At 36.0% G+C, this 26,408-nt stretch overlaps 3 protein-coding genes across 6 annotated transcripts in view; 1 reads left to right on the plus strand and 2 right to left on the minus strand.

Annotated features, from left to right (window-relative positions):
• Positions 1-5,601, minus strand: part of AP-1-2beta (adaptor protein complex 1/2, beta subunit) — a 30,269-nt gene extending 24,668 nt beyond the window's left edge. For 2 of the 4 annotated variants that reach the window (XM_089645198.1, XM_089645196.1), the window contains exons 1-4: positions 5,474-5,601; positions 5,122-5,281; positions 4,089-4,259; positions 913-939 (exon numbers count right to left, since the gene is read on the minus strand). In XM_089645198.1, coding sequence (XP_089501324.1) covers positions 913-939; positions 4,089-4,259; positions 5,122-5,229 — 306 coding nt within the window. In that variant the 5' untranslated portion in view covers positions 5,230-5,281; positions 5,474-5,601. The remainder of the gene's footprint in view (positions 1-912; positions 940-4,088; positions 4,260-5,121; positions 5,282-5,473) is intronic. The other 2 variants (XM_089645199.1, XM_089645197.1) reach the window with 1 other exon arrangement.
• Positions 5,602-6,328: 727 nt separating this feature from the next.
• Mdh2 (malate dehydrogenase 2) lies at positions 6,329-12,703 on the plus strand. Its single transcript, XM_089645273.1, has 3 exons — positions 6,329-6,507; positions 6,621-6,831; positions 11,503-12,703. The coding sequence occupies exons 1-3, from the start codon at positions 6,433-6,435 to the stop codon at positions 12,243-12,245; spliced, it is 1,029 nt and encodes a 342-aa protein (XP_089501399.1). The 5' UTR covers positions 6,329-6,432; the 3' UTR covers positions 12,246-12,703.
• A 3,395-nt stretch (positions 12,704-16,098) lies between these two features.
• LOC149412775 (fatty acid synthase-like) overlaps positions 16,099-26,408 on the minus strand; it is a 54,847-nt gene continuing 44,537 nt past the window's right edge. Inside the window, exons 32-39 of the mRNA XM_089645045.1 lie at positions 25,798-26,049; positions 23,990-24,143; positions 23,009-23,213; positions 22,297-22,447; positions 20,184-20,349; positions 19,589-19,765; positions 17,380-17,482; positions 16,099-17,132 (exon numbers count right to left, since the gene is read on the minus strand). Of these exons, the coding sequence (XP_089501171.1) occupies positions 16,558-17,132; positions 17,380-17,482; positions 19,589-19,765; positions 20,184-20,349; positions 22,297-22,447; positions 23,009-23,213; positions 23,990-24,143; positions 25,798-26,049 (1,783 nt within the window). The 3' untranslated portion in view covers positions 16,099-16,557. The remainder of the gene's footprint in view (positions 17,133-17,379; positions 17,483-19,588; positions 19,766-20,183; positions 20,350-22,296; positions 22,448-23,008; positions 23,214-23,989; positions 24,144-25,797; positions 26,050-26,408) is intronic.

Below are 26,408 nucleotides of genomic sequence, written 5' to 3' on the forward strand. Positions count from 1 at the left end.
AACCTTCCCATAAGCCAGCAAGAGCGCGTATATCCCCAGAAGAGTATTTTGTCTCTCCTGAGCATTTTTACAAATGGTTCTTCCGCGGTATTGATTTAAAATTGACAATATAAATTTTATAATAAAAATACATAAATTTGTTTTTGACCACGATAGTTTTATTTTCACTCTACCGGTTTCGGAAGATCCCTTCCTTCGTCAGGAGAATATTTTAAATATAAAAAATAAGTTATAAATAAGTTTTAAATATTCTCCTGACGAAGGAAGGGATCTTCCGAAACCGGTAGAGTGAAAATAAAACTATCGTGGTCAAAAACAAATTTATGTGTTTTTATTATAAATTATGATGAGCCACAAAGTGAATGCTTTTTACAATTACGTAATATAAATTTTAGTTGAACAAGAATCGTGTTTTTTAATGTTACAAAGATAATCTGGAATTCTACAATGTTTGTATATAATTAGATACGAATTTAATAAATGAATAGCATGATTTGAGTATTGACATCGATGTGAAATGTGACTAATAACTAGCCAAGGGTAAAGCATTAGTATCAAATGAATTCATTAGCATGTCACCAAAAGGGGGTAACCGCTTTATGTATTTGCATGATAACTGATAACAGAATCCTACGTATTTATAAGTCTGAAATTTCAACAAAGTTATGTAGCAGAATGAAATAATAAGTCAAATTAGCAATTATTATTATTAACTACGTACACTAAGTAGACAACGAACATGGGAGAGTGGCAGTGGCAGTAAGGAGGACAGTTGGCAATATGCAAGTAGCAAGTAGCAAGTAAGTTAGTAAGGTTAGGCTAAGCCAGGTTGGTAGCGGCAACAGGGCAACAGACTGGTCACTCCCACTATCGATGTTGAGATGCGGGTGGTAGATGCTGCAACGTGTTTACCTTGACTAGCTGGGAGGTTGGCAAGTCCTTTGCGCCCGTCATTATTTCAATAGAGAAGTGAACAGAATAAACAACACGAATCACAACACAGAAAGTGTAAGACAGGAGGAACTTAGTTGGTAAGGGATGAATGACTAACATGGACCCAGAGAGTCTACAGGACCAATCCACGTCTCCGAGAGACCGGCACCGACCGACCAGTGGATGGGCCCCATAAAACCGGATGATTAAAGCCGCATAACTTTGTGAAATTTCCCATGCTTCGTGTTGTGTCAAACTTATGATTACAGTCTTTTACAGATTATGGGTTAAACAGCGGTACCGATTTGTTATGAAGGATTATGCTTTTTTTATTATAGTTTTCGTCATTCACAAAATTACACTAACTTTATGAAATGAATACTACGAAAATACCATTTCCACAATGATAAACTCATTTTTAATTCACATTCCATTAACTTGGGACAATTGAACCACTAACTGTTAAAAGACGCACCATATTAATTCATTTCAATTCAAAACTCTTTATCAATACATTATGTATAACGTGGACCTCACTGGGTGATGCTATCACCTCCAATTTACATCCTTAACCACTGGATTGCTTTTGGTAATATAAATGCGCCAATTTAAAGGCCTCCGATTGCGTTATTGAAAAAAAATGCAAATTATCTCGTGATCTCAAATCTTACAAAAATGAAACAAACGGTAAAATACAGGTTAACTCATTGGCTATATAGCACCATAACAAGTTTGTATGACGCCATGTAAAAATTCTAAGTTATGTTTTTTTTAATGTTGGCGAAAAATTAAAAAAAATGATCGTCTGGATATCTCGAGCAATCGAGGCAAAATTATTTATTTCGCGTGGTCGCTCCAGTGGTTAAGTTTCCAGCTATATTTTTAATTAGAAAACAAATGTTTAACAGTGCAGCTTGCGCTTACATCCAATAAGAGAAGAAAAAAAAAAGCTTTGTATCATGAACATTGAATCACAGACTGCAGAAAAAATTATATGTTTTGTCTAGATAAAGAGAATTTTTTTCCTTTTCTATATCAGAACAAGCGTTAACGGTATTTTAATAATCAGTGATTCAATTGGGACTCTAATAGACATTTTAATTTATTTGAATTTGAGCGATAACTCGATTGACGATCGAGACAATAGATATATCTAAGTAAAAAGAACGGTGCAGAATAAAAATGTTGAAATTGTGCTAATTCAATATTCATTGCATTCAAACATCAAATAGATACAGGTCTTTTACAGAAATGGGACTCTCGATGAACTGCAGCTCATCTGAGTGAGTGAGGATTCGAACCTTCCAACTCTAGAATATATCCAGGAGACAGTATATACGATCGGAATGAATCCATCAATGGTTAAGTCATTCTGGAATGCCTTTTGACGGCATCTATACATATTAAGTATTCCTCAATAGAAATACATAACATCAGATAAAAACTTTATCATTATAAATTAAACAACTTAAGTTAAGCACTCAGCCGGTTGCAAAACAATCAATTACGACAAGACAATCCAAGCTCGAGTAATTTATAAAATGATGCTTAAAAGTGATTAAAATGCAAAAAAGAATACTCTCATAATTTGGCTGCAAACATATTTAAAATTATGTATTTTTGTCTCCTGGAAAGTGGCCAGATATGACTTTACAGAGATGGATTCACAATGATGAAAACGAGAAGTCTTATATTCTTGAATTAGATAGAAGAAACAAAGAACTAAGAGATAATATTTCAATTGTATTTTAGTTAACAAAAAAAAAATGCATCCAACATTTTATCATTTTAATAAATAAAACCATTTTTCATTTTTTTATACCAAATTCCAGTGTAATTTACTGAAAGATCTATTGGGCACTTCGACATTAAAAAATTAAATGATGTGTTATAACTAACTAACTAACCATCACGCCGTTTACCGCAGGGGTAGGCAGAGAGAACGGACCGCCAAACAACTCCTTGCCTCATTCACATTCATACATACTTTTCTATTATTATGAATCTTGACATGGCTCAACTCAAGTATTGGATTCACTTGATTGTGCCATGTCTTCCTCGGGCGTCCCCGACTTCTGCTACCATTCTCATTTGCGTTATATATTTTGCTTACACTCCTTTCTTCGTTCATTCGCTCTGCATGCCCAAACCATCTAAGCGTCCCTTTCTTAATCTTACTCATTACGCTTACATCAGCCTTGCATTCTTTGCGGATCACCACATTCCTCACACGTTCAAACATGGTTTTACCACACGTTTTTTTTTTTTTTTTTTTTGCCTCAGGGATCTCATTTCAACAGCATTCAATCTACTTTCATCCTTTCTTTGCCAGTTCCATGCCTCACTTCCATACATCAAGGTAGGTACCAGCACTCCGTTGTGAACTGCTAACTTCGCTTCTTTGGACAATTTTTGTTAGCACCAACTGCGTTCAGGCTTACATTAATAGAGTTACCTGCATATCTCTGTCAGCCGTCCCATTTCTCGTTAACATACTTCCTAAATACACAAACTCATCCACCCGCTCCAAGTATTCCTCATTCACAACTATATTGCACACTGTTTTTGTGCTCTCTCTTTCAAACACCATGACTTTAGACTTACTTACATTCATCATTAACTAATTCTTCATGCATACTTGGTTCATCCTAGACACAAGAGACTGTAGATCTTCCATACTGTTAGCAGTTAGCACCGCATCATCAGCATACAACAGGCATATATTATGTATGCCTGTTATTATTATTATCATCTGCATATTTAGGGACAAACAACCAACAACCTAACCTAATGAGAAATCGGATTATAATATGTATTCGTATAGCCCTTTTTAGCCAATAAAAATAATATATTATTATTCCAGCACAATTGTGTGGGGTCTGCAGCATACAACCCACCACATCAAAAAAATTCAATTAATGCAATTTGGCATAATGCGATATTGAACATTAGAGATCGCCCAGTTAAACGAAAAAAAAGTAACTATTTTACAACTCACAACAAACGTCTCAAAAAATTTTTAAAGCTTAGTAATTTTTTGAACTTTGTACATACATATAATCCAATATCAAGTGGTTTTTAATGCTCAAATGTAAAAAAAGAAAATGTCAGTAATGTTGTAGGTTAGCTGTAATTGAATGGTTGTGTAGACTGACCTTGACGAAGGTGTTAACGGCCATGATGGCCATATCGGGCTGGGACTTGGCGTAGTTCATGAGGTACAGATACACCAGCTTCTTCAGCTCCAGGTTGTCCGTCTGCATGCAGTTCACCACGTCAGGGAACAGCGCTGACACATCCTTGCCCACCGTCATGGAGGCTATCACCTGTAATCACCACACAGATTATTATAATACACAGTATAGTCTCTATAATCCGAGCAATTAAAAACTTAGCCCGTTCAGTTTAGCAAATTTTTAGATTGGATTTCAGCTGGATTTTCAGTTTTCTGGAAATCTTTAGTAAACAGCAGAATTTTCAGATTACTGTAATCTTTGAGAAACTGCTGGATTTTCGGATTACCGGAATCTTTAAGAAACTGCTGTATTTTCAGATTACCGGAATCATTAAGAAACAGCTGGATTTTTGGATTACTGGAATCTTTAAGAAACGTTGGATTTTCAGTTTTCCAGAAATCTTTAATAAACAGCTGAATTTTCAGATTACTGCAATCTTTTCGAAACTGCTAGATTTTTGGATTACCGGAATCTTTAAGAAACTTCTGGATTTTTGGATTACTGGAATATTTAAGAGCTGAATTTTAGATCAACTGGAATCATTAAGAAAAAGCTGTATTTTCTGATTACTGGAATCTTTAATAAACTGCTTGATTTTTGGTATATTTGGGAGATTTAATACAAAAAACCCTGCGTAAATAATGTATTATATAGAATACACAAATAAAAAAAACAATGCACCATCACTACATTACATAATCTGATCTACACAATCTACATAACTTAAACATACAAAACTATAGAATGGGATCCTTGGCACGGGTAAAGCACCCAGCGAGGCCCATACCATAGTAGTTAAAAAAAGACAGTTGTGAATTTAGATAAAATACATATGTGACATGATACTGTTGAGAGAATCACCGTTGAGGATTTCAATACCAAAGGTTAATAAAAAATAATAGTACACGCAATCTTCATCAGAACGTGTGGTTTATTTATGATCAGAACTTACTTTCTTGACAGCCTCCTTCTTTTTTTCTTTTTTATCATTGTTCAACTCTGATTTTAACTCAAATATCTCGCCCTTCTTGGTGGTGGTGAAGTATTTAGAGTCCGTCATTGTGCAATTGTTTCCGTCAATCCAATGAGATAACTTAACGGCTTATGAAAATCTGCAATCAAAACTGGGTGTCAAACATTATTCCGCCATGACACATCATCTCATCGATCTGCCAAAACACAACGATTTGTCGATTTGATTGATTTCATTACTAAATAATTCAAGCAAGATCACTATTAAGCGCAAGTCAGTACGTGTCTAAAGTATTTTAAATAACTTTCATAATGATAATTCATGAATTTACCAATTTAGAAGCCGACAATCCCTTATCAACACCGCCTACTAGAAAACGAGATATTTTGTGTATTTGACGTTTCGAGGTTGTTGAGTGAATTTCTGTCACCGTCTTTGGCAAAAACGATTTGGTCAAAAGCCACTAATCAGTGATAATATTCAACTGGCAATTATTTTATAAATAAAAATATTATTCTGATTATGTTCATCAAAAAACTAGAGGTAAAAAAATAATATTTGTGGTTGATTTTGAAAATTTACTTTATACTTTATTATATAAACAGTATGATAGGTTACGTGGGCTTTCATTTAAATTAATTCATACTGTATTACGTTTTTTTTATAAACAACATATATTTTGTAAGCAGGGGTCCCCTGGCCTGTCGCCTGGCGCTAATGGACACCCCAAAGGCTCTGTGGTTTTAGTTTTAGAGGTATGATGATAATATCCTTGATTATTGATACCTTCCAGGGGCCGGCCCAGAGCTACACGGCGCTTGGCTATAGTGAAAACCTCAAGGGAGCTGTATAAGGTGTTTATGTATTATCAGCGCCTTGGCTCGTTTGCGCCTTTGGCAAGTCGACACCCGGATCGGATTGCTCCAATTGCGCCTGCAAGGACGGCCCTGGCGCGTTGGCAAGTTGGCGCCCGGAGTGGACTGCTGCAATCGCGCCTGCACAGAACGGGCCCTGATTGTTAGCGGTAAAGATAGCAATTGTATATACTGAGATTAAAAATAAATTGAATCTGTGTTACGTTTGCAGATTGTTGACACATTTTTACCAAACAAGAACGTAGTTAGTGGCAACACTGTTTAATCGTCTTTCATCTTTTCATGTTTTCCGTATTCCATAGAAAAAATATGTTTTTCACTTTTCGATTGCTCGTCTTTACGTAAAGGTCAACGAAGGACCGCTGTTATCTTCTGCATTTTCCTCTCTTCGCCGAAAGAAAATTTTCGCTTAAAAATGTTCTCCCGGTGTGTCAGGCCCGCTACCTCGGCGTTGAAGAGCAATGCTCAGAATTTCTCCACCAGCGGACAGGTAAGTCTCATCGTAACTTCATTTTGAGATTGTCGAAATGAGAAAATATCTGGATGATGTGGAAGTTTAGACTGTATTCGTGGTACTATTCTGATAAATGCTGTGTGTTTTAGAACTGCCGCAAGGTTACGGTTCTTGGAGCAGGTGGCGGCATTGGCCAGCCCCTTTCCCTGCTCTTGAAGCTGAGCCCCTCAGTTACAGAGCTGAACCTCTTTGACATTGTTCCCTACACCCCAGGAGTGGCTGCCGATATCTCTCACATTGATACCCCTGCCATAGTCAAGGGCTTCACCGGATCTGACCAGCTCGTTGACTCCTTGAAAGGTAAACCTTAATTTTTTTCATTGAAAAAATATTGTTTTTATCAATAAATTGAACTGATTGCGGTTAATCTCAGCACACAAGATAACTTCAGTGATTTGCATGTCTGTTGGTTCAAGTTCTAAATGTTATGTAATACATACACTGTCACAATAAATTTTGCCAGATGTCTACAGACTGTGCAAATTATTTGATATTGCAATTAATTATTTTTTTCCAATCTATGTTGGTTTGCTGGTTCTTCCAATTATAAATGATTGACTTTTATATCAGAAATATTCTGGAGGCAAATACCAATCACATGACAGCATAAAATCAATGTCTTGGCAAATTGCCCAATAAATCGCTTACCAAGAAATGGCACTGACAAAAAAACTTACAAAAAACGCCTTACCTTAATAAAATATTTACAATACAACTTAATACAAATATTGAAAACAATGTTTTTATTATTTAAGTGTGCATATCAAATTAGTATTTCAGGTAGTCCTGTGAAGATGGTATTTTTCATACACCTTATCACAGTTTGTGTTCATAAGACAATTGATAGCACGAAGGCTTGTATGTACGACATTGTGTGTACTTTATTTGCAGTATCTATCACACTATAAATGATTGCTAATTTTTTGACAAGACAAGTGACAAAAATAGATTTCCCAACATTATACAAGGTGGGGCAAAAGTAATGTCATAACGTGAATGTACCATAATTTTTGCAAATGGCGTCAAATGTCATTCTGCTTTGACATTTATGTATATGTTGTAGACGGTGACCGGATAAATCATCACAATGATAATTCATCACATCTTTAAAAAGTTATATAAAGTCATGGAAAGTGATGAAACAAAAACTTTATTAACTGGGTTAAGTAGGTTAGGTTAGAATTTTTTTTTTTCATCGTTTCTAATGACTTTATATCACTGTTTAAAAGTGTGTTGAATTGAAACTGTGTTGAGTTATCATGGAACCGTTGTAGACGTATAGAAAATTAGTTAGAGCGATACACACCTGAAGAACGTGTAATTATTGTTACTGCTTATTTGACCAATTTCCGGTCTGTTAAATAATAATTAATGCTTGCACTTTTGCAAGTTTCAGAGTTGAGCTGACTATTTTGCACTAACATGTAGTGCCAAAGGTTAGAATAGACAACTGCCCTTTGATCCCATACACTGAGATTACATTTTCTAGTAACTGGATTATTTTTGGATTACTAAAGTAAATAATTTTTATACAATATCTTTCCGTAAAATTCTATTAAATAAATTTTGTATAATTGAATGTTAAGATGAAAGGAAATGAAGGGGTCAGGGGAATAACTGGTAATGCAGTTGAATAAATATACCCGTCGCTATGTTCTGTCAAAAACAACAGGATAATAACATTCATAGTCCACTGAGATATTTTGCTATTAAAATATGGGTAGAGGGTACAAACAAACTATGTCCCCAACATTCAGGAAAACCGCCTAGTGAAAATTAATGTATGCATTAAAAATAGTATTCTTTTATCACTTATTTCCTTTAAAATTAATTGTGTAATGAAATGAGTCGAAATGACTTTAAAATTTTTTTTTTAGTTACAATTTTTTTTATATCCTTTTTTTTTAAACCTTTAGAATTACTTGCAGGTACAACTTGTTTGTAAATGGCATTTAGGCACACTTTACACTACATCTAAAAGTTATACTTTATAGCATTAAGGCCTAGCGCGCACCACAATTGTATTTTTTGCGACACTATTTTAAAATCGTGCTATAATAAATCGCAAAAATAATACTGCGCGCATCGCGATGAAAAATTGCGAAGAATTGTTCATTCTCAACATGGATTTCGTACAAATTGCTTGTATTGTTTTGCTTCTTCGGAAGAGGAGGAATAAAAGAACACATAAATACTGGACTCATCCTTTTACAGCAGAAAGATATGTTAAAGGTTTATTTTATCTGAAATACAATGATCTTCGATAATATCCAAAAAAAATTCTTCGGCTTTTATTGAATGACGATTCAGACATTTGACAAACTATTAAGAATTGTTGGACCTCAAATTGCATACAATAATACTAGATGGCGGAATGCAATCTCAGCTGAAGAAAAGTTGTCAGGTAGCGATTTTAAATCGCAGTGTGCGCGTGTCCATACAACTTCAAATGCTATAATTTTATTTTGCGACAATCGCGTCGCGCGCTGTCGCGGAAAAATGTGACAAATCACAATTGTAAAATAGCAACTATTTATTTGTCGTATATGCGCGCACATACTTACTAACTCATACGTTGCATTTCTGCGACAAAATTATCGTGGTACAGAAAATCGTGGTGCGCGCAAGGCCTAAGGCATAATGAAAAGGCTTTTAGCTTCTTTAACATCCGTCGGTAGTTGAATATCTTGAATCCTTTAAAATAGAGATTATTTTGGGTTTACAAATTTCTTCTCGTGGGGTAGCCATGTATTTCGAAATAAATAAAAATAAACTTTACGTTAAGCTGAGATCACAACTGATCTGTTCTATCTATTTCTTAGGGGCCGTCTGTTTCAACAGAATGCTAAATCGTGAGCTAAGTTAAAAATTTAACTGTCAGTTAAAGTAACAAGGATGTTAAATCGGACCGCGCGCTGTTTCAAGTGCCTTTATGCAAAAGTAACAGTTACTAGTGTGGCCAGTCTAAAAAGCAGAATATTCCTCGAAATTACGTGGAAAAACGCACGGCATTATTTTTTGGTACGGCCACACCGAAGATTAAATATGATCTCTGGTTAAGTGACTGTCAAAATACAGAAGTTTGTTGTGTGTCATTATAACCTCTTCTGACTTCTTGTTTGTTATTGTGTTCGAATTTTTTATTTCAGAATTTAATTTTTACTTACATGATGAAGATCGATTTATAGTTTTAGGAATAATTTCTTGAGAGTATTGGAGGGGCTAGTTTCCTTTGATTAATAATTCCAACCAAACTTTGTAAAAAAAGTTATATATTTATTACATAGTTTCTTTTCAATTATAATATGTATATTGAAACATTACATACAGGGTTTAACCACTCGGAACATTAGAACGTCAAAAGACGTAAATATGATAATAGCAGTCAAGACATTAGAACGTCTTTTCACGTAAACTCGCGAGATTTTACAAAAATCGATTTATTTCTATCACTAGTATACGGATTGCCATGATTTAAAAAACAGAGTATCGATAATGAATAACGCTACGCGTCTGTATTCAAGAATATCTATGGAATGTAGAGGTGCATTATCTAAGTCGATTGGATCTGTCATCTTGTTTGTTCATAATTTATTGCGTTTCTAAATAATTTATTAAAAATATTTTAGTTTGGACGGTTAATGTTTTGAGGTGACTAATAGTTTTTAACAATATTTCTTCAATATATAAAGTGTTATTTCTTTATGATACTCAGAAAAAAGTACATTTTTCACAGCTTTGAAATAATGGTCAGCGATTTTTACATATTTTTGACGTTTTCAGAAAATGTATATTTAGAAACGCAAATATTTACGTATAACAAAACAATACGATAGTGAATTTCATAATCTTTCCAAAACATTTTTTAGAATGAGGCTACGTTTCCCAAAACGTGAGTTATGAAGCTTTTAACAAAACTCGTGAATAACACAAAAATTTTCACGTTTTGACAGTTCGCAAAAGAACACAAAGTAAATAAAAGTCTTTTTCTGAGAGGTTAATATAATAATAAGTTTTATACCAAAGTTTATGAAAAAAGATATACTTTTATTACATTGTTTTGTTCCTAGAAAAATATTTCTGTGGGTATTTAAAAATAAATGACGACCTGTTATAATATATACGATATTACCCGGAAAAAAATATAATTTACTTTCCAGTAGTCGTAATATCTCCCTCAATTTGATCCGTCACAAATTTTGCAAGCTCTTTTGACATGCGATACCGTGCCAAAAATTCGGAATCATCCCAAATGACCATATTATTAACACGGGGTCGAAATGTTTTTGGCTTTCGCTGTAAAAAATATTGCATGACGAATTCATCTTCACTACTGTCATCTTCGATAATATTAATCATGATTAATAATCGTTTCGTAACAACACTCAACAGAAGAACCTTATATACGTATAGAACTGTCAAATATGTCAAAATGGCGGAGTAACTCGAGAATCGCGAATAACTCGCGAGTAACTCTCGGATTTCGGGAAGTTAAAACAAAAGTTAAAAGTGACGTAAAACCAAGAGTTAAATTGATTGAAAAACGCATTTTGGTGAAATTTTACTTTAGCATTTACTTTTATTCTTACTTTTACTATAGCTAGCGTTGAAACAGACGGCCCTAGAATATATGAAATAGATCAGTGAGAACAGGCTCCTCCATGGAATTGAAACCTAAAGTTGAATGTACTTCAACTTTCATTCTACAAATTAACAAAAGTTTCTTATAGAAAAGGTTAGGTCTGAACTCAGCATTAGACACTTTTGAACTAAAAACTATATATTTTGACAATTATTTATTTCTGAATGGACTACAATATCAATTTATTTGAATATCTACAAGAATACTTTTAAGAATACGTTTAACTGTTTTGTCAATAATATATGACAAAATGATTATATAGATAATGAATTTCCAGATATAAACTACGACAGGAATGGTTCTAATGTGAAATGTGTTATGGTTTCCAGGAGCCGAGGTGGTCATCATCCCTGCTGGAGTACCCCGCAAGCCGGGTATGACCAGGGACGACCTGTTCAACACCAATGCCTCCATTGTGCGCGACCTGGCCAAGGCCTGCGCCATTGCCTGCCCCAAGGCCCTCATCGGTATCATCTGCAACCCCGTCAACTCCACCGTGCCCATCGCCGCCGAGGTCCTCAAGAAGGCCGGAGTCTTCGACCCCAAGCGCCTGTTCGGAGTGTCCACCCTGGACGTGGTCCGCTCCCACGCCTTCATCGGCGCCGCCAAGGGAATTGACCCCCGCAAGGTCACCATCCCCGTCATCGGAGGTCACTCCGGAGTCACCATCATCCCACTGCTCAGCCAGTGCCAGCCTAAAGTTGACTTTGACGCCGCCAAGATCGACGCATTGACCAAGAGGATCCAAGACGCCGGCACGGAAGTCGTGAAAGCCAAGGCTGGAGCTGGTTCTGCTACCCTGTCTATGGCTCACGCTGGTGCCCAGTTCGCATTCAGCCTCATCCGAGCCCTGAACGGCGAGGCCAACGTTGTGGAGTGCTCATACGTCGTATCCGATGTGACTGAAGCTTCCTACTTCGCCACCCCCCTGCTGCTGGGAAAGAACGGTATCGAGAGGAATCTTGGTCTCGGAACACTCAACGACTACGAGAAGGCACTCCTGAAGGAAGCCCTGCCTGAACTCAAGAAGAACATCGCCAAGGGAGAGGAATTCGTTGCCAAGAACCCTTAAGCATCATACGAGACTGCGCACACCAACCAACACTCCAAACCTTCACCCATAGTGGGTGCATGAAATGGAATCATTTCTATTATAAGACCTGTTTAAAGTATCGTGCATTACATGGAAATGATTGCTAAAACATTATTTCTAATAACATCCACCTTTTAGATTAAGGAATTCATAGATAGTATATTTAACTATATGCGTTTTTCTAATGGCTTGTTTTTCTTTTGTTACGTTTTGATAAAATTATTATAATTTACTGCATCCTCAGTTGATTGACATTTTAAAAATTACAATGCAAGTCATGTATTTGAATAAGGTACAGAAATGTTTAGTATTATTGAATCTTCACTGTGGTCCTGTAATAAGCACTGTACAACTGTTCATTTTAGATCATAGTCCTCACAAGGGCTTTTATTACTGTTATGTACTATTAATGTTTATTATTAAACTAGTACACTGCCCTCGCTGTTTTATTTATGTCTATTCTAACTCAAGGAGGTATACTTGCCGCTGATAACTCTATTGCAACCTTTCTGATAAGCGACGCATATAATAATACTGCTTTTTTTAATTCAGTTGAACTGAGCGGTAATTGCAGTACTCTGTCTGCCATGTGAAGCATACGTATAAACGCATTACAGGATACATAAATTGAGTATAGGATAGGGGACGTTCAAGTATTATGTAAGCACTATAGGGGGGCAGGGGGGTCTTTACTTTGCTTATTTTTGATGACATGGGGGGGTGGGGGGGTCGAGATAGTGATTACGTCAGCACTGCTCAGAAGTAGTTATTTTTTTTTACACATTGGCAACCCACACATGTTTGAAAACCGAATACATATTCGGGGATTCCCACAAATAATTAATATGTTTAGGTACTCGCTTAAAAAACAGAATACATTAACAGAAAAATGCATATAGGTATCAATTTTTACGTAAGCATGGGAGGGGGGGGGGTTAGAGCTTTGCCTACTTTTGGTGACAAGGGGGATGAGGGGGTAAATAATTGTAATAAATCTGCTTACGTAATACTTGAACGGCCCCATATGTAAAATAAAATATTAAATATTGAAGACAATATTAGCGATTCCTAAATGATAATTTGAAACAGAAAAAGATACGGTCACATCTAGGAATTGAACCCAGAAAAAAATGAAGACAATGTTGGTAATTCTTATTCGAAGTACAGGGTTTTCCAATAAGAGGTGTTATTTTGAATAGCCCGCTATTTCGGTAGATGTTAATTTTGAAGCTGTCATTTTTTGACATTTGACAAGTAGAAACTACGCCATTAATAAAAATGGAACGATACACGCTTCAACAGCGCATTGAAATTATTAAAATTCACTTGAGTGAATCAAATGCAAATCATCTTGAGTGATGAGGCCCATTTCCACCTCGGTGGCTTCGTCAACAAGCAAAATTGTCGCATCTGGGGCTCGGAAAACCCAATAGTTATTGTTGAAAAGCCTCTTTATCCTCAACGTGTGACTGTTTGGTGCGGTTTATGGTCCGGCGGAGTCATTTGACCTTACTTTTTCGAAAATGAGGCTGGAGCAACAGTTACGGTGAATGGATCGCTATCGAGAGATGATTAATGATTTTTTATGGCCGGAATTGGATGGTATTGATCTGGACAACGTTTACTTTCAACAAGACGGCGCTATGTGCCACACAAGCAACGAAACCATTGATCTTTTACAGTTGAATATCAAAATAAGTCAGTCTAGATTGCATTTAGTGCGGGTTGAATCTTGAGATCGTACATAAAGATAGCTGCCAATACAAATGTGCGATGAGAAAAATGAAGACAATGTTAATAGTTCTTATTGGAAGTATGATACAGTTAAATATGACTGAAGGAGATAGGGTCTCATTAGCTCAGTTGGTAAAGCGGTGCCCCGGCAAGGTAAGGGTCCTGGGTTCGCGTCCTAGATGTGACTGTCTTTTTCTGATTTTTTCCTTAAAATTTTCGTTTATGAATAGTTAATATTGTCTTCAATAATTAAATATTACTATTTTAAGGTTTTACTCATTAAATTATTCCAAAAAATAAAATAAAATAGTTTACATATTTACGGTGGCTTGAGGGAAATTCTCCCCTGGACGAGAGTGTTTTTCGATTTCTTGTAGAGCTGTTTATGAGAAACCGCACGAGAGTCCCAACTGCTATCAACAATCTGGAGCCAGTGAGACAATGGCATCCCCAATACCGGTATGTTGTGAGGCTGAAGGTAGTGGGGAAGGGAAGAGGAAGGTGGGGAAGTACCTCGCTATTCAGATCTGGTCACCAAACACGGCCAAAGCCATTTCGAGCAATCTTTCAATTCTGAATGGTGATCTTACACCAGGGTGATACTGAGAGTATCATAGACTCTGGAACGTGCCGCAAATATACTATTTTTGATGAATAAATTGTGAAACAACAAAAATTAATCAAATAAGATTGGAGAGTGGAAAGGAAAAATTTTTGCAAAATAAACATTTACAAATCTGTACCTCACAAGTCAAAAGGTTGGTTGTCAAGTTTTTTGTGAAAATGAGTTATGTATGAAAACTTTTTAGTTTTTTCAGTATCTACACAGGGGTATAACGACGGTTGTCCTACGACAATATGAAACTAAGTTTGGTCAATATAAAAGGTCGGGTATCCCCACAATGTTCAAAGGAAAATTTTTATTATATCCTCTCTCCTGAACAATTTCAAAAATGTGACAACCGACCTTTGACTTCTAATGTACAGAAATTAGATTGAGTGATGTATAATATACTATGTTTTGATTTATGCTGAATCGAATGAGACTGCTTAAGTCAATATGTAGTAGCAAAATTTGGTAAAATTTTACAGGCTTTTAGTAAAGTTACATGAAAATAACATGGGTTAATCCCCTAGAGCAGAGGTTCCCAAAGTGGTCTGAATGAACCCCCAGGGGTCGATATCGGCTTGCTGGGGGTAGCGAGAAAAAAATTTGGGGGTCCACAAGATTCAAATGGGGGTACATACGAGCGGACCTCCATTTACCTTAAGTCAACATTTAGGAGTTCCGTAGATAACAATACACCTAACACAAATAACACGGTTTACTAATACTAAAAATAGACTGAGAAATCACTTATTTTATATTTGTATTTTTATATTTCGTAAAGTTGTTTATTGAGGTATATAAATAAAATTATACATTCCTTTTCTTGTCAGTATTAATATATTGAAGCAAAACATTGCACATCGGAAGCCGCGAATTTTCCTAGATCCCCAACTTGTTTTTGAAAAACGTCCAGGGTAATACATAATGACGTTCAACATTTAAATGTACTTCACACAGACTTCAAAACTAAGTTTGAGGACATTTTGACTATGGAAATGAAACGTCGAAGAATCGGAAATCATGTGACAAGAAGAAATCACCGGAATAAGCACTGACAAAGAACTAAACTAACTCCTGCTTCATTTTCATTTGGTGTAATACCTCACAAGGGCGCCCCTGTCTGCACAATGCAAAGACAGAGGAACCATACCGCCACCCGGTTGTTGGACAGACAAGGGAAGGCTTACGAAAAAGAAAAATGATTATCACATGGGACGTTAATAGTTTTAGGAAAATTCAATATTCGGCAGGCAGGGGGTCCTACAGAAAAAAAAAAAATTGGCAAGTGGTCTACGGAGAAAATAAGTTTGGGAACCTCTGCCCTAGAGGGTTGTTCCACCATTTTTTTGGGCGGGCTTTGCAGATCTTCGTTTATTCTGCCAAGAAGAATGTATGACCAAAGCTTTATGAATGCACAAATTTTGTCATTTATCAAAACCTATTTTACCTGTTCTATTTGGAAAGGGGGATGGAGGAATAAAGCACAGATTTAAAACTGGCAAACTATTTATTATCTCACCATTGTCATTCAAACAAACAAGATTTTTTTAAATATTATAATGATTTTTAAAATAGATACACAATAGTTGTAATGCAACCAAGTAATAAGCACTTGGTTTTCTGTTACTAATACAATGAAGAGATGTAGAGAGATAGAACTGCTTTTGTTGATTTCCGACAGCGAGTATCCCCAGGGATTCATATTAGGATTCAACACAGAGCCCTTGAGGTGATTTTCCATAAAAACGGCGCTATACAAATCCAAATATTATTATTATAATGATTAGTTATACTTGTCGTCCACTGTACTATTGTTATTGTTAGATTTTAGATTTCTGTGGGCAATATTTTTTGCTAGTACATTATTAATATATTGGGCTGCACTGGGACAAAGTCAAATGAAATCATAGGCACAATATTTCATTAATTGATGCAGGTATTGGAAAGCTACGCAGAAACAGAAGAATCTATCGTGTTGAGGATCTCTCCTGTGGCTTTGGCGGCTGCCTCCTTTACGAGGTCTAACATAGCGCGATTGATGATATTAGCGCAATCTTTATTATCAACGATGCTGATGTGGTTTCCTTCCAGCAGATGCACCTTTATGGGTTGTTCCAGTAAAGCTTGAAGGCCGTAATCTTCATCGATTACAAGCCCTACCGGCAGATCCTTAGCACGTAAGAGAATGGCCGGGGATTTGAGTTTCTTGAAGACCGTCGTGTTGTAGTTCATGACGGCTTTCAGGCGTCCGTAGATCACATTGACGAGAGTGCGCTGGTAGCGCTTTGAGTGTTTGATGTTTTCAGGGACATGTTTAAGGAAGATGTCTACTTTGCTCTCCCAGTCGGGGCAGTTTGCGAGGACGGGCACCAGGTCTATCTGTTGCTTGGGGGCAAGGATCTCTATCACATAGGACAACAGGGCGTTCTCCATCAGCTTCATGTCGGTGGTGAGACTGATCCGTACCACGTTAAAGAGCCAGGCGGGGGCACCATCGATGCAGAACACTCGACCCGTATGACCTGGAATGATAAAATATAGAGATTATAACTATGTGTATGAGTGAGCTGTGTAGATGAATTAGGTGTTTACAAATGAATTGATTATTTTATTTGGTGACTAAACCACCAAAGATAATTCATTAGAGCAGACGCCCGGATAGCGAAACAATCAGAGATCTAATGCCTATTACAGGAATATTCCGTTACCTAATGCACACAATTAAATGGTTATCAATTTCGTTTCGATATTTAATATGTAAAATGATACCTTCTGTTTCCAGCACTTTAGCAATTTCCAGGGCAACAACGACTCCGAAGGAGTATCCCAGGATGGTGAAAGGGGCTCCCGGAGCAAGGCGGGATCTGATGGTCTGTAAGTAAAACAATACATTTTTATTATATCTCTCATTTATCAATAGTTTGATAAATTTCAATTGAGAAGCTGGAAGCAATAACATCTTGTGCAAGCTGTTTTTGGTGTCATCGCACTTTTGGTATTTCCAATCCGTTCTCTATTTGCTGTGTAAATATTACTTCTGTGCATAGGTTTTACACAAAAGTTTGAATACTAGTAGCAAGTTACAATTGAATGCAAACGCATTTCAAAACTACAAATTTCATCATAGGTACGTTATTGCATCCAGCTGCTCAATTATGTATACAGTATTCAAGGGCGTAATAATTCATATCTTTATCTTACAATATCAGTGTTTATGACACAGCTAATAAGAGAGTACACATTTTTATTTGCCACAGTCCAACAGTTCCACTTGTTGGAAAAACAAATCTCTGCTCTATTTGGCACATTATGTGTATGTATATAGCGCTAAAATCTAGAAAGAAAAGAGCTACCAGTGTCAACATAGAAAATAGACTGTAATTACAATAATATGGGATTATGAATTTCGACTCATGTGTATTTTTGGCAGAGATGTGCTTTATTTCAAATAAATCCATTTCAAATGGAAATGCAAAATGCAAAATAGGTATTTTCCATTTTGCATTTTAAATGCTTTTCTAAAAACCATTTTGCATTTTGCATTTTAAATGCTTTTCCAATGCATTTTCCATTTTAAATGCTTTTTTGCAACATTCTTCCTACTATCTCCAATCATCTTTTTTTCATAAGCCTCAAATATCAGTCGGTCCTCAACCTTGCTATGTGAGATAATTTACATTTGTCAAGTTGCTCCCTGGTAGAAGCCCTGGCAATTGAGTGATACCATTACAAAAAATACTAATTATTATTTTTTTGGTAAACTAATGTTTACGACAAGATTTTTTATGCATAGCACAAAGGGTAACAATTATTTTATAAGCAATAATTATTAGCCTGAAACACTCATCCACATTGAAAAATCTCCTGATAAAAGATACATGACGCCAACTATAATAAGGCCAAACCAAAATAAAGTTGGTTGTTTCATCTGAAAAAATGTAACAAGCAGTAATTGTTGAATGAAACACAAGTATATATTGAATTATTTCGCGGATAAGAGATAAGCCGCCATAGCTCAGTGGTCAGAGCTGTCGACCGGAAATCGAAAGGACACGGGTTCATGTCCCGTTGGCGTCATGTATCTTTTATCAGGAGATTTTTCAATGTGGATGAGTGTTTCAGGCTAATAATTATTGCTTATAAAATAATTGTTACAAAAAGTACTGATTCAAATACTGAACATGGGGCCATGACGCTGTAATATTAAATGTTAGATAGCAGTTTCTATGTTTTTACGTTTTTTTTTTTTATAGTGAATACCTCACAAGAGTCCCAACTGCTCCCGTCTGGAGCCAGTGAGACTATGGCATCCCCAATTGGGGGATGTTGTGAGGCTGAAGGTAAGTGGGGAAGGGAAAGAGGAAGGTGGGGAAGTTGGCAACATTAGTCCCGCGCAAATTTTTTGTGGTTTCATAATCCGTAGTCGTGGTGTTTTTGGATTTACCATCATGTAATATGTTTGTTCTACATTGATGTCCATTATTAAATGGCAAAATTGTTTAAAAATTCTATAATTATTTTGATTGTTTGACCTGAGAAACCATTTTGCATTTTCAATGCATTTTGAAAATAGGTATTTTGCATTTTGCATTTGAAATGCTTTTCTAAAAACCATTTTGCATTTTGCATTTTCAAATGGAAAATTTTTGACCCATTTCCATTTTGCATTTCAAATGGTTTTGGGTACCCATTTTGCACATCTCTGATTTTTGGGATATGTTGGGTTTTGTTCTTTTGGGAAGGAACTCTCATACTTTTACAAACTTTTGTAATCTGAAGAAATTGAGTTGGTCGAGAGAAGAAATGTGTTGGGATCCTATCCAGGTGCTCTGTTAGTCTCATCATCGCACAAGCAATAATTTGCACTTGTAATGTTGGAAGTAGGAGAAATTCATTTTTGTCAGGTTATTTGTAACCCAAAAATGTTTGTCTTACTTTCCTTACAAAAAACCAAGCCTAGTGTTAGAATTAAACTCACCAGTAGCAGTCTCTTTGCGATGCTATCAATAGACTCATCCGGCACGTCGACCCCGAGCTGCAGCACCGTGACCTTGCACTTGATCCTCTTACACAGGGACTTCAGCACGTTGGCAATCCCCTCGATGCCTGGGATCATGAATATCCGCGGGTCGGTCTCGCAGATTTCATCGTGACTCTGGAATACAATAATGTATTATTTAATCTGGGGGTAAACAAAACAAAAAAACGTGAAAACACAAACGAGTCGCCTTTCACCCCTCACCCCAAGGAGAGCGTGGTGACACTGCCGATATATCGGGATGGATGGCAACCCTACACATGTGGTTATTTTACATTGGATTAGGGACATCTTATTTGATAATGCTAAAAAATCTTTAAATAACTGTTTTGCTCGTCAACCTCACTGGTTAGTTTTAGGTTTATTATCGGTCAACGCCATAGGAAATAAGTAGCCCCTTTTCAAATAGCAGCATAGTTGACACTGGCAAAGAGTTGATGCATCGATGACAGACATATCTTTTCTAACTGTCCGATTAGGGATACATTATACAATTGGTGCAACAGATTGATCAGGATAGTTGACGAATAAATACCTCCTTTCCATCGCTGATGGCGGTGGCCATGTTAACGAAGGGGTCGGCGGCGCTGAATTCATCACCTATGTTCCTCAGGAGCACCCGGAAGCCAGCCATGTCAGAGGGCTTGTTGGTGGCCGAGGTACTGGCCTCTGCCTCGCGTTGAACCGCCAGCTCTGCCAGTCTGCAAGGATTGAGGTTATGTTTAATTTAGCTGGGTTGAAAATAGTGCGTGTAATGTCAATGTTAGTTATGAGTTGAGATTGAAACAAATTCTTTGCTTATTTACAGGACGCATATAATATGCATCCGAATAATGACCTTTTTAGTAACTATACAGGAAGGAACGAACTAGGCATATATATATATCCGTTTTTAATCACAGTACACAAGATGCATCTGAACTTCAATGTATGCTAAATATTGGTAACAGGATAAAACAGAACAGTGACACAACAGAACACGATAAAATATTGGTTTAGTTTAGGTTAGTTCAGGTTAGGTGTTTTTTTTTTTTTTTTTTTTTTTTTTTTTTTTTTTCTTTTTATTTAGGAAGCAAACAGTCGTACAGTAAAAAATTATAACAATAAAAATTCATATGTTCCAGACCAATTAAGTTCCATTGAGTTAAATGTTGATTTAGTATTTTTTACCTACACAACATATTAAATGGCAAAAAAATAAACATAATAAAGAAAAACATAAAATTAAAAACAAAAAGAAGTAAAAAATTATAACAATAAACATTCATATGTTCTAGACCAATTAAGTTCCATTGAGTTAAATATTGCTTTAGTATTTTTTACCTACACAACATATTAAATGGCAAAAAAAATAAACATAATAAAGAAATACATAAAATTAAAAACAAAAAGAAAAAATACAACTTTTCGCATAGCTATAATATTCACTACGGGTATAATAATGTAATTTTCACAACAAAAAAATCGAATAAAATAAAAGTATTTTAATTTATTAATTTATTAAGCTGAATTTTATATGATATTAAGTTATGGTTGAAAATGTCTACATCTCTAGAGGCATTGTGATTTTCACAGATACGTACTATTACAGAGTTTTGCGCGTATTTGGATTTACAATGTGGTATTCTAAATAAATCATTCGATCTGGTGTTTTGCTTGGGGCAACGAAATGTAATCCTTTCTAACAGATATGATGAATCAACTAGGCAGTTCACGATTTTGTGTAATGCATGGAAGAATAATGCATCAGAGATTTTTCTGCGTTTATGTAAAGTGACAGGGACAAATAGATGGTCACTAAAACGATACGATAGGTGTTTCATAAATTTGTTCTGAATATTTTCAATGCGATCAATATATGTTTGATATTGAGGATTCCAAATTACTGAGGCGAATTCTAGTTGTGACCGTACATATGACATATATAACAGAATTAGGGTGTGTGCTACCGTAAAAGGCTTTGTAATGCGAATAATGAAACCCAATTGCTTAAAAGCTTTTTTTAGAATATTTTCAATTTGATCCCTAAATAACATTTTAGAATCTAGTATTACTCCAAGATCTCTTATTGTTTTTCCTTCACTTTTCAATACTTTCCACGCTGTTCCATTTTGTCATGGAACTCTAAATATAATGGCCCAGAACACCCTTGAAGGATGAAGGCCAGAAACATTATATAGACAAATAATATATTTAATAGGCGTATATATTTGAATTAAATAGTGATTATAAATATATTGTACTAGTTGCTTGGGGTTTAAGAATGGTTTGGAGTGAAGGGTTTATTTATGGAGTGAAGTTTTGAGGTTGTGAATGTTCTTAAAAACTGGGTGTAGTTTTAATGTAGAAATAATATTATTGTTAAAAATTAAAAAGTAATTTTTTTGTCTAGTAAGTGTTTATCTCACTTGATCGCACCATGTTTTCCTCGGGCGTCCTCTATTTCTTCTACTATTCACATAAGTATTTGTTTCATTCACTTCATGTAGTATTTTGATGTACACCACATTGTTACTGTTAAAAAAACTGCATTGTATCAACTGTATCAACTCGACTCTGTATCTAATTTCAGTGCAGAGATAGTGCATAATAATGAAACAAACAAACAACCTTCGATAAATATAATTTACATATAAGATTATGCGTACCTTGAGAATGTGAGCGTCCTAATGTCCTGGGCTGTGAGGAAGACCTCGAAGTCCCTTTCGAGGCTTTGCTTAATCTCTACCGCCATCATGGAGTCCATACCCAGTTCCGCCAGCGTCACTTGATGCGATACTGTTTTCAAATCCTTCAGACCTGCACAATTGGAAAACAGTGATTGACCGTGGCGAAGTCTTGTTTTATTTCATCTATCTCTACGTTCCGTTCCGACTTTTTTATTTGCATTTTTTCAATATTATGATACCTAACCTAACCTAACCTAACCTAACCTAACCTACCTGACTGAAGAATGTTGAAAAAAGAATTGTCATTGAGAAGTGCCCTTTATTTGGACAAATTGTATAATTCCTTAGAGCTCTCGCAGACGAGAGACCAGGCACCCAGGAAGGATTCAGTGAGTGGTTTATTTATGCGAGACACTTTAGTCGCTGCGACAGTTACGGGCATAAAACAGTATATGCAGGTGCGTACACAAGCGATGCGTCACCAGGGTAACTTTTTTTGAATTTTGCAGTATATTCCTCCTCATTGAAATAAAAAATGTTACATAAAATATAATATTTAATTTTTGATGCAGCTAACAAACTTTTTTAAATAACTAGGCGTATTTTATTTCATCTCCTGGTTTGTAAAGTTTCTAAGTTGTTGAGTGATATGGTTCAGAATACAGAGCAATAGATTTTTAATTTAACTAACCCATAATGCCTGCAACGGTGGCTGCGATGTCCCCAGCATCAGATCCTCCGGCACGCTTCTCCGCAACGACCATGGAGGATACCACCGGGGAGTCCTGTGACATGAACTGGTCCAAGGTCTTCAGGCAGCAGCTGATTCTTTGCTGCAGGGTGCCTCCGATTTCCATCTCGCAGTGCTCTTCTTGCATGTCTGCTACCAACCCGACCTTTGCAAAAACACATTTGATGTTAAATATATTATTTACCCTTGTAAAACAAATAGCCATAAAAATGTGAATTAGAATTCAAATTAATTATTATAGTTATTATATATTAGAGTAAAAATAAATGCCGCCGATGGGAATTAAACCCGCGCCTTTTGATGTCCGGGACCACTGAGCCACGTCGGCTTATTTCCAACCCGCCAAATAATTCAATATGTACTAGTACTTCAATCAACAATTACTGCTTCTTATATTTTTTTCACCTGTAAACAACAATTTTATTTTTGTAGGAAAGGCTTTGTTAGTGCTAAATTTCCCACTAGATGGCGTCGAAACATATTCTATCTACCTTTGTTGGTGAAATATTTTGACTTGTCAAATATTATTATTTTTTTAGCATTCGGGAGATATTTTCAATTTATATTGATATTACAGGCGACTAATTATTGCTTATAATAATTTATTATCCTTTGTGCTTTGTATAAAAACTTTGTCTTATAAACACTAGTTTATCATTAAAAAATAATAGAATTCAAATGTCATTGGATGAATAATTTACCAGACTTTCTAATAATTATTGGCAAAATGAAGAAGAGTTTGATATGCCACCTTTAGTGAATTAGGCCCAGTTGTTTCGCAGAAATTCAAATGTAACATTTCCATCAAATTTCCATTCATCACCATTTGGTATTTTTTGATATTTAGGTCTAGGTCTAGGTATGTCCAAAGTTGAACGCCAGAAAGTTTACGAAGATGAATAGAAATTGTGTGTGGCTTACTTCTCCGACGACTCCCCACTGTACTGCCAATCCTGGTAGTCCTGCCTTGTGTCTCTCTTCGCAAATCCTTTCCATCACAGAGTTGGCCATGCCGTAGTTAGTCTGCCCAGCGTTTCCTCTCCCGCAAGAAACACTTGAGAAGATCACAAAGTGTCTGGAGGAGTATAAACATACAATAATTAAATTTGAGTTGTGTATGCAATCAAACCATTAAGTTATTTGACATATATTGCTAAACCACATTGTCTGAACTGTATACAACCAGGGGTATTATACCGCTCGGTGAAGTACATTATGATGATGATTTTTGAAATGACCCATATTCATACAGTCGTCACAATTTTGAATGACACTCATTACCAGTTTGAAGAATTTGAACAATTTATCAAATTTCAACCTTCATTATCGGGTTCTGTGAAAGTCCTGTTCAAGTTCTGTTATTATATACTCATATGTTAGGCAAATACTCATATGATGAAATTGAACTAACTCTAAACCTCTCTCCTTTGGAAGTCCGTCGGGAAAGAAATGACCTCATTTGCTTCTTCAAAATTATAAATGGTGTTATTGATTCACCTACTCTACTGCAACTCATTCCCTTCAATATCCCCTCGCACAGAGTCAGAAATAATGAACTGCTCTTCCTCAACCATCATTCGACAAATTATGGATATTATTCACCATTGTCTAGAATGTGTAGACTGGTCAACTCAAGTCAAAACCTTAACTTTTTTGGGACAAGTCTGAATGATTTTTGCCAGTCGCTAAACAAGTGACGGAATATTATAAGTGTCCTGTGGTCCTGACTCACGGCGTAGTCTTGACTTGATTCGATTTGTCACTTCATTTTCTTATATTATATCTGCCTTATGTCTTTTCTTTCATATAGGTACCTTTGTCTACTCCTGTATTGTTCATTTTACTGTATTCGTGTTATTATTTTGTAATTTGGACGATGTCCATTAATAAATAAATAAATTATATCATTATAGGCTAGTTGCTTGACAAAACAAAACTAATAACAGAACTTGAAAAAATCTTTCACAGAACTTGAAAATTAACTTCGAAATTTGAAGAATTGTTCAAATTCTCCGAAACAACCTGCCAGTGGTGGTGCAGGTGTCGAATTCAGCTTAACAATTTTTAAAATTCCATTTGGTTTCAACTTAATTACTACAAAAAACAACTATTTATGTCAGATCCTAGTTCAAAACATCACACTTGACCACCATGTTTTTTTCTTATTTGTATCATCTAAAGATCTAATGGTACATATACATTTGCGAAACGAAATGCGAACTGAGCCACGAATTACGGAAAAGGAACGAAGCAACTGCAAGCGGCTCCTTTTTTGGTTGCTTCCTTCCTTTCCCATAAGTTGATGTTCAGTTCGGAAGTTCGGCTATGTATATGTCATAACATTTGTCGTATGTTAAGTTTGTAAGTAAGGAAATATGCATAAATTATTAAAATATCCCAATCTGAGAACCAATTTGTTACTTAACCAATTTTGTTGAGGTTTTTCCATCTCCCCCACGTAAATAGTTGTTTCTTGCAGTAATTATGTAAGATGAAGCCAAGTGGTAATTCTTAAATTTTTTGCGTATTAAGCGTGCAGTGGAATTCGCCAATTTTTCCTAAGTGGTACCCGACATACCGGATAAAACAAAACAGAACATGATAACATAATACTAATTGGTTAAGTTAGGTTATGTGTGTTGTTTGTTATTTTTCTTCAATTTTGTTCTGTTTCACCGAGGAACCGTATTAAGTATCTACCTTAATAAATAAAAATACTATTAACTCACTTCAGTTCTGGACACAGTTTCCTAGATTCTGTATCCAAGTACTGGGTGGCTCTGGCTTTGGGCCCAAATGAGATGGCAAAGGTTTCCGCCGTTTGGTTTTCCAACAAAGCGTCCTTCAGTATGACAGCGAGGTTGAAGATGGCTCTCACTGGAGCCAGAGTGTTTGCAGTCTTCAAGAGGGAAATGCATCCCGCCTGGGTTGTTATATCATCCTTGTTTATTACTGTCTCCACTCCGTAGCTTTTCCAAGCCCTGGAAAGTGAATATTCACATTAAAGCAAGCGCAAATCTAATGTTCATGTTTTTTAAACAAACACGGTTTGGTTAAAAAATAATAAATCAGTGTGAATCATAAACTTAAGTTTTGAGTTTACTTGTGAGAGTTTTACCAAGGGAAACCTCGAGATGTTTCCAGAAAGTGTTACATATAAGATTTGTAACAATTTGCTATTGGTCAAATTGACAGCCCTGGAATTCTGACTTGGAGAGTTGCCAAACCTGAGGGAGCAAGGATCTGTGATTTGCATTGGAAGCAGTCGCCATTCTTTGATCACCAGCCCAGAGCAGCGGGCATTCCTCTTGGCTGAGGTTCGACGAATACATTCGCCAAT

Source organism: Hesperophylax consimilis, chromosome 22 (assembly GCF_061612785.1).
Source record: "Hesperophylax consimilis isolate HC1 chromosome 22, BYU_Hcon_1.0, whole genome shotgun sequence".
In the NCBI taxonomy this organism is placed as follows: domain Eukaryota; kingdom Metazoa; phylum Arthropoda; class Insecta; order Trichoptera; family Limnephilidae; genus Hesperophylax; species Hesperophylax consimilis.

Coding starts and splice junctions, on each gene's coding strand:
- Mdh2 (XM_089645273.1), top strand. CDS start 6,433: ATGTTCTCCCGGTGTGTCAGGCCCGCTACCTCGGCGTTGAAGAGCAAT. Junction 6,508..6,620: donor ATTTCTCCACCAGCGGACAG/GTAAGTCTCATC, acceptor TGTGTGTTTTAG/AACTGCCGCAAGGTTACGGT. Junction 6,832..11,502: donor GCTCGTTGACTCCTTGAAAG/GTAAACCTTAAT, acceptor TATGGTTTCCAG/GAGCCGAGGTGGTCATCATC.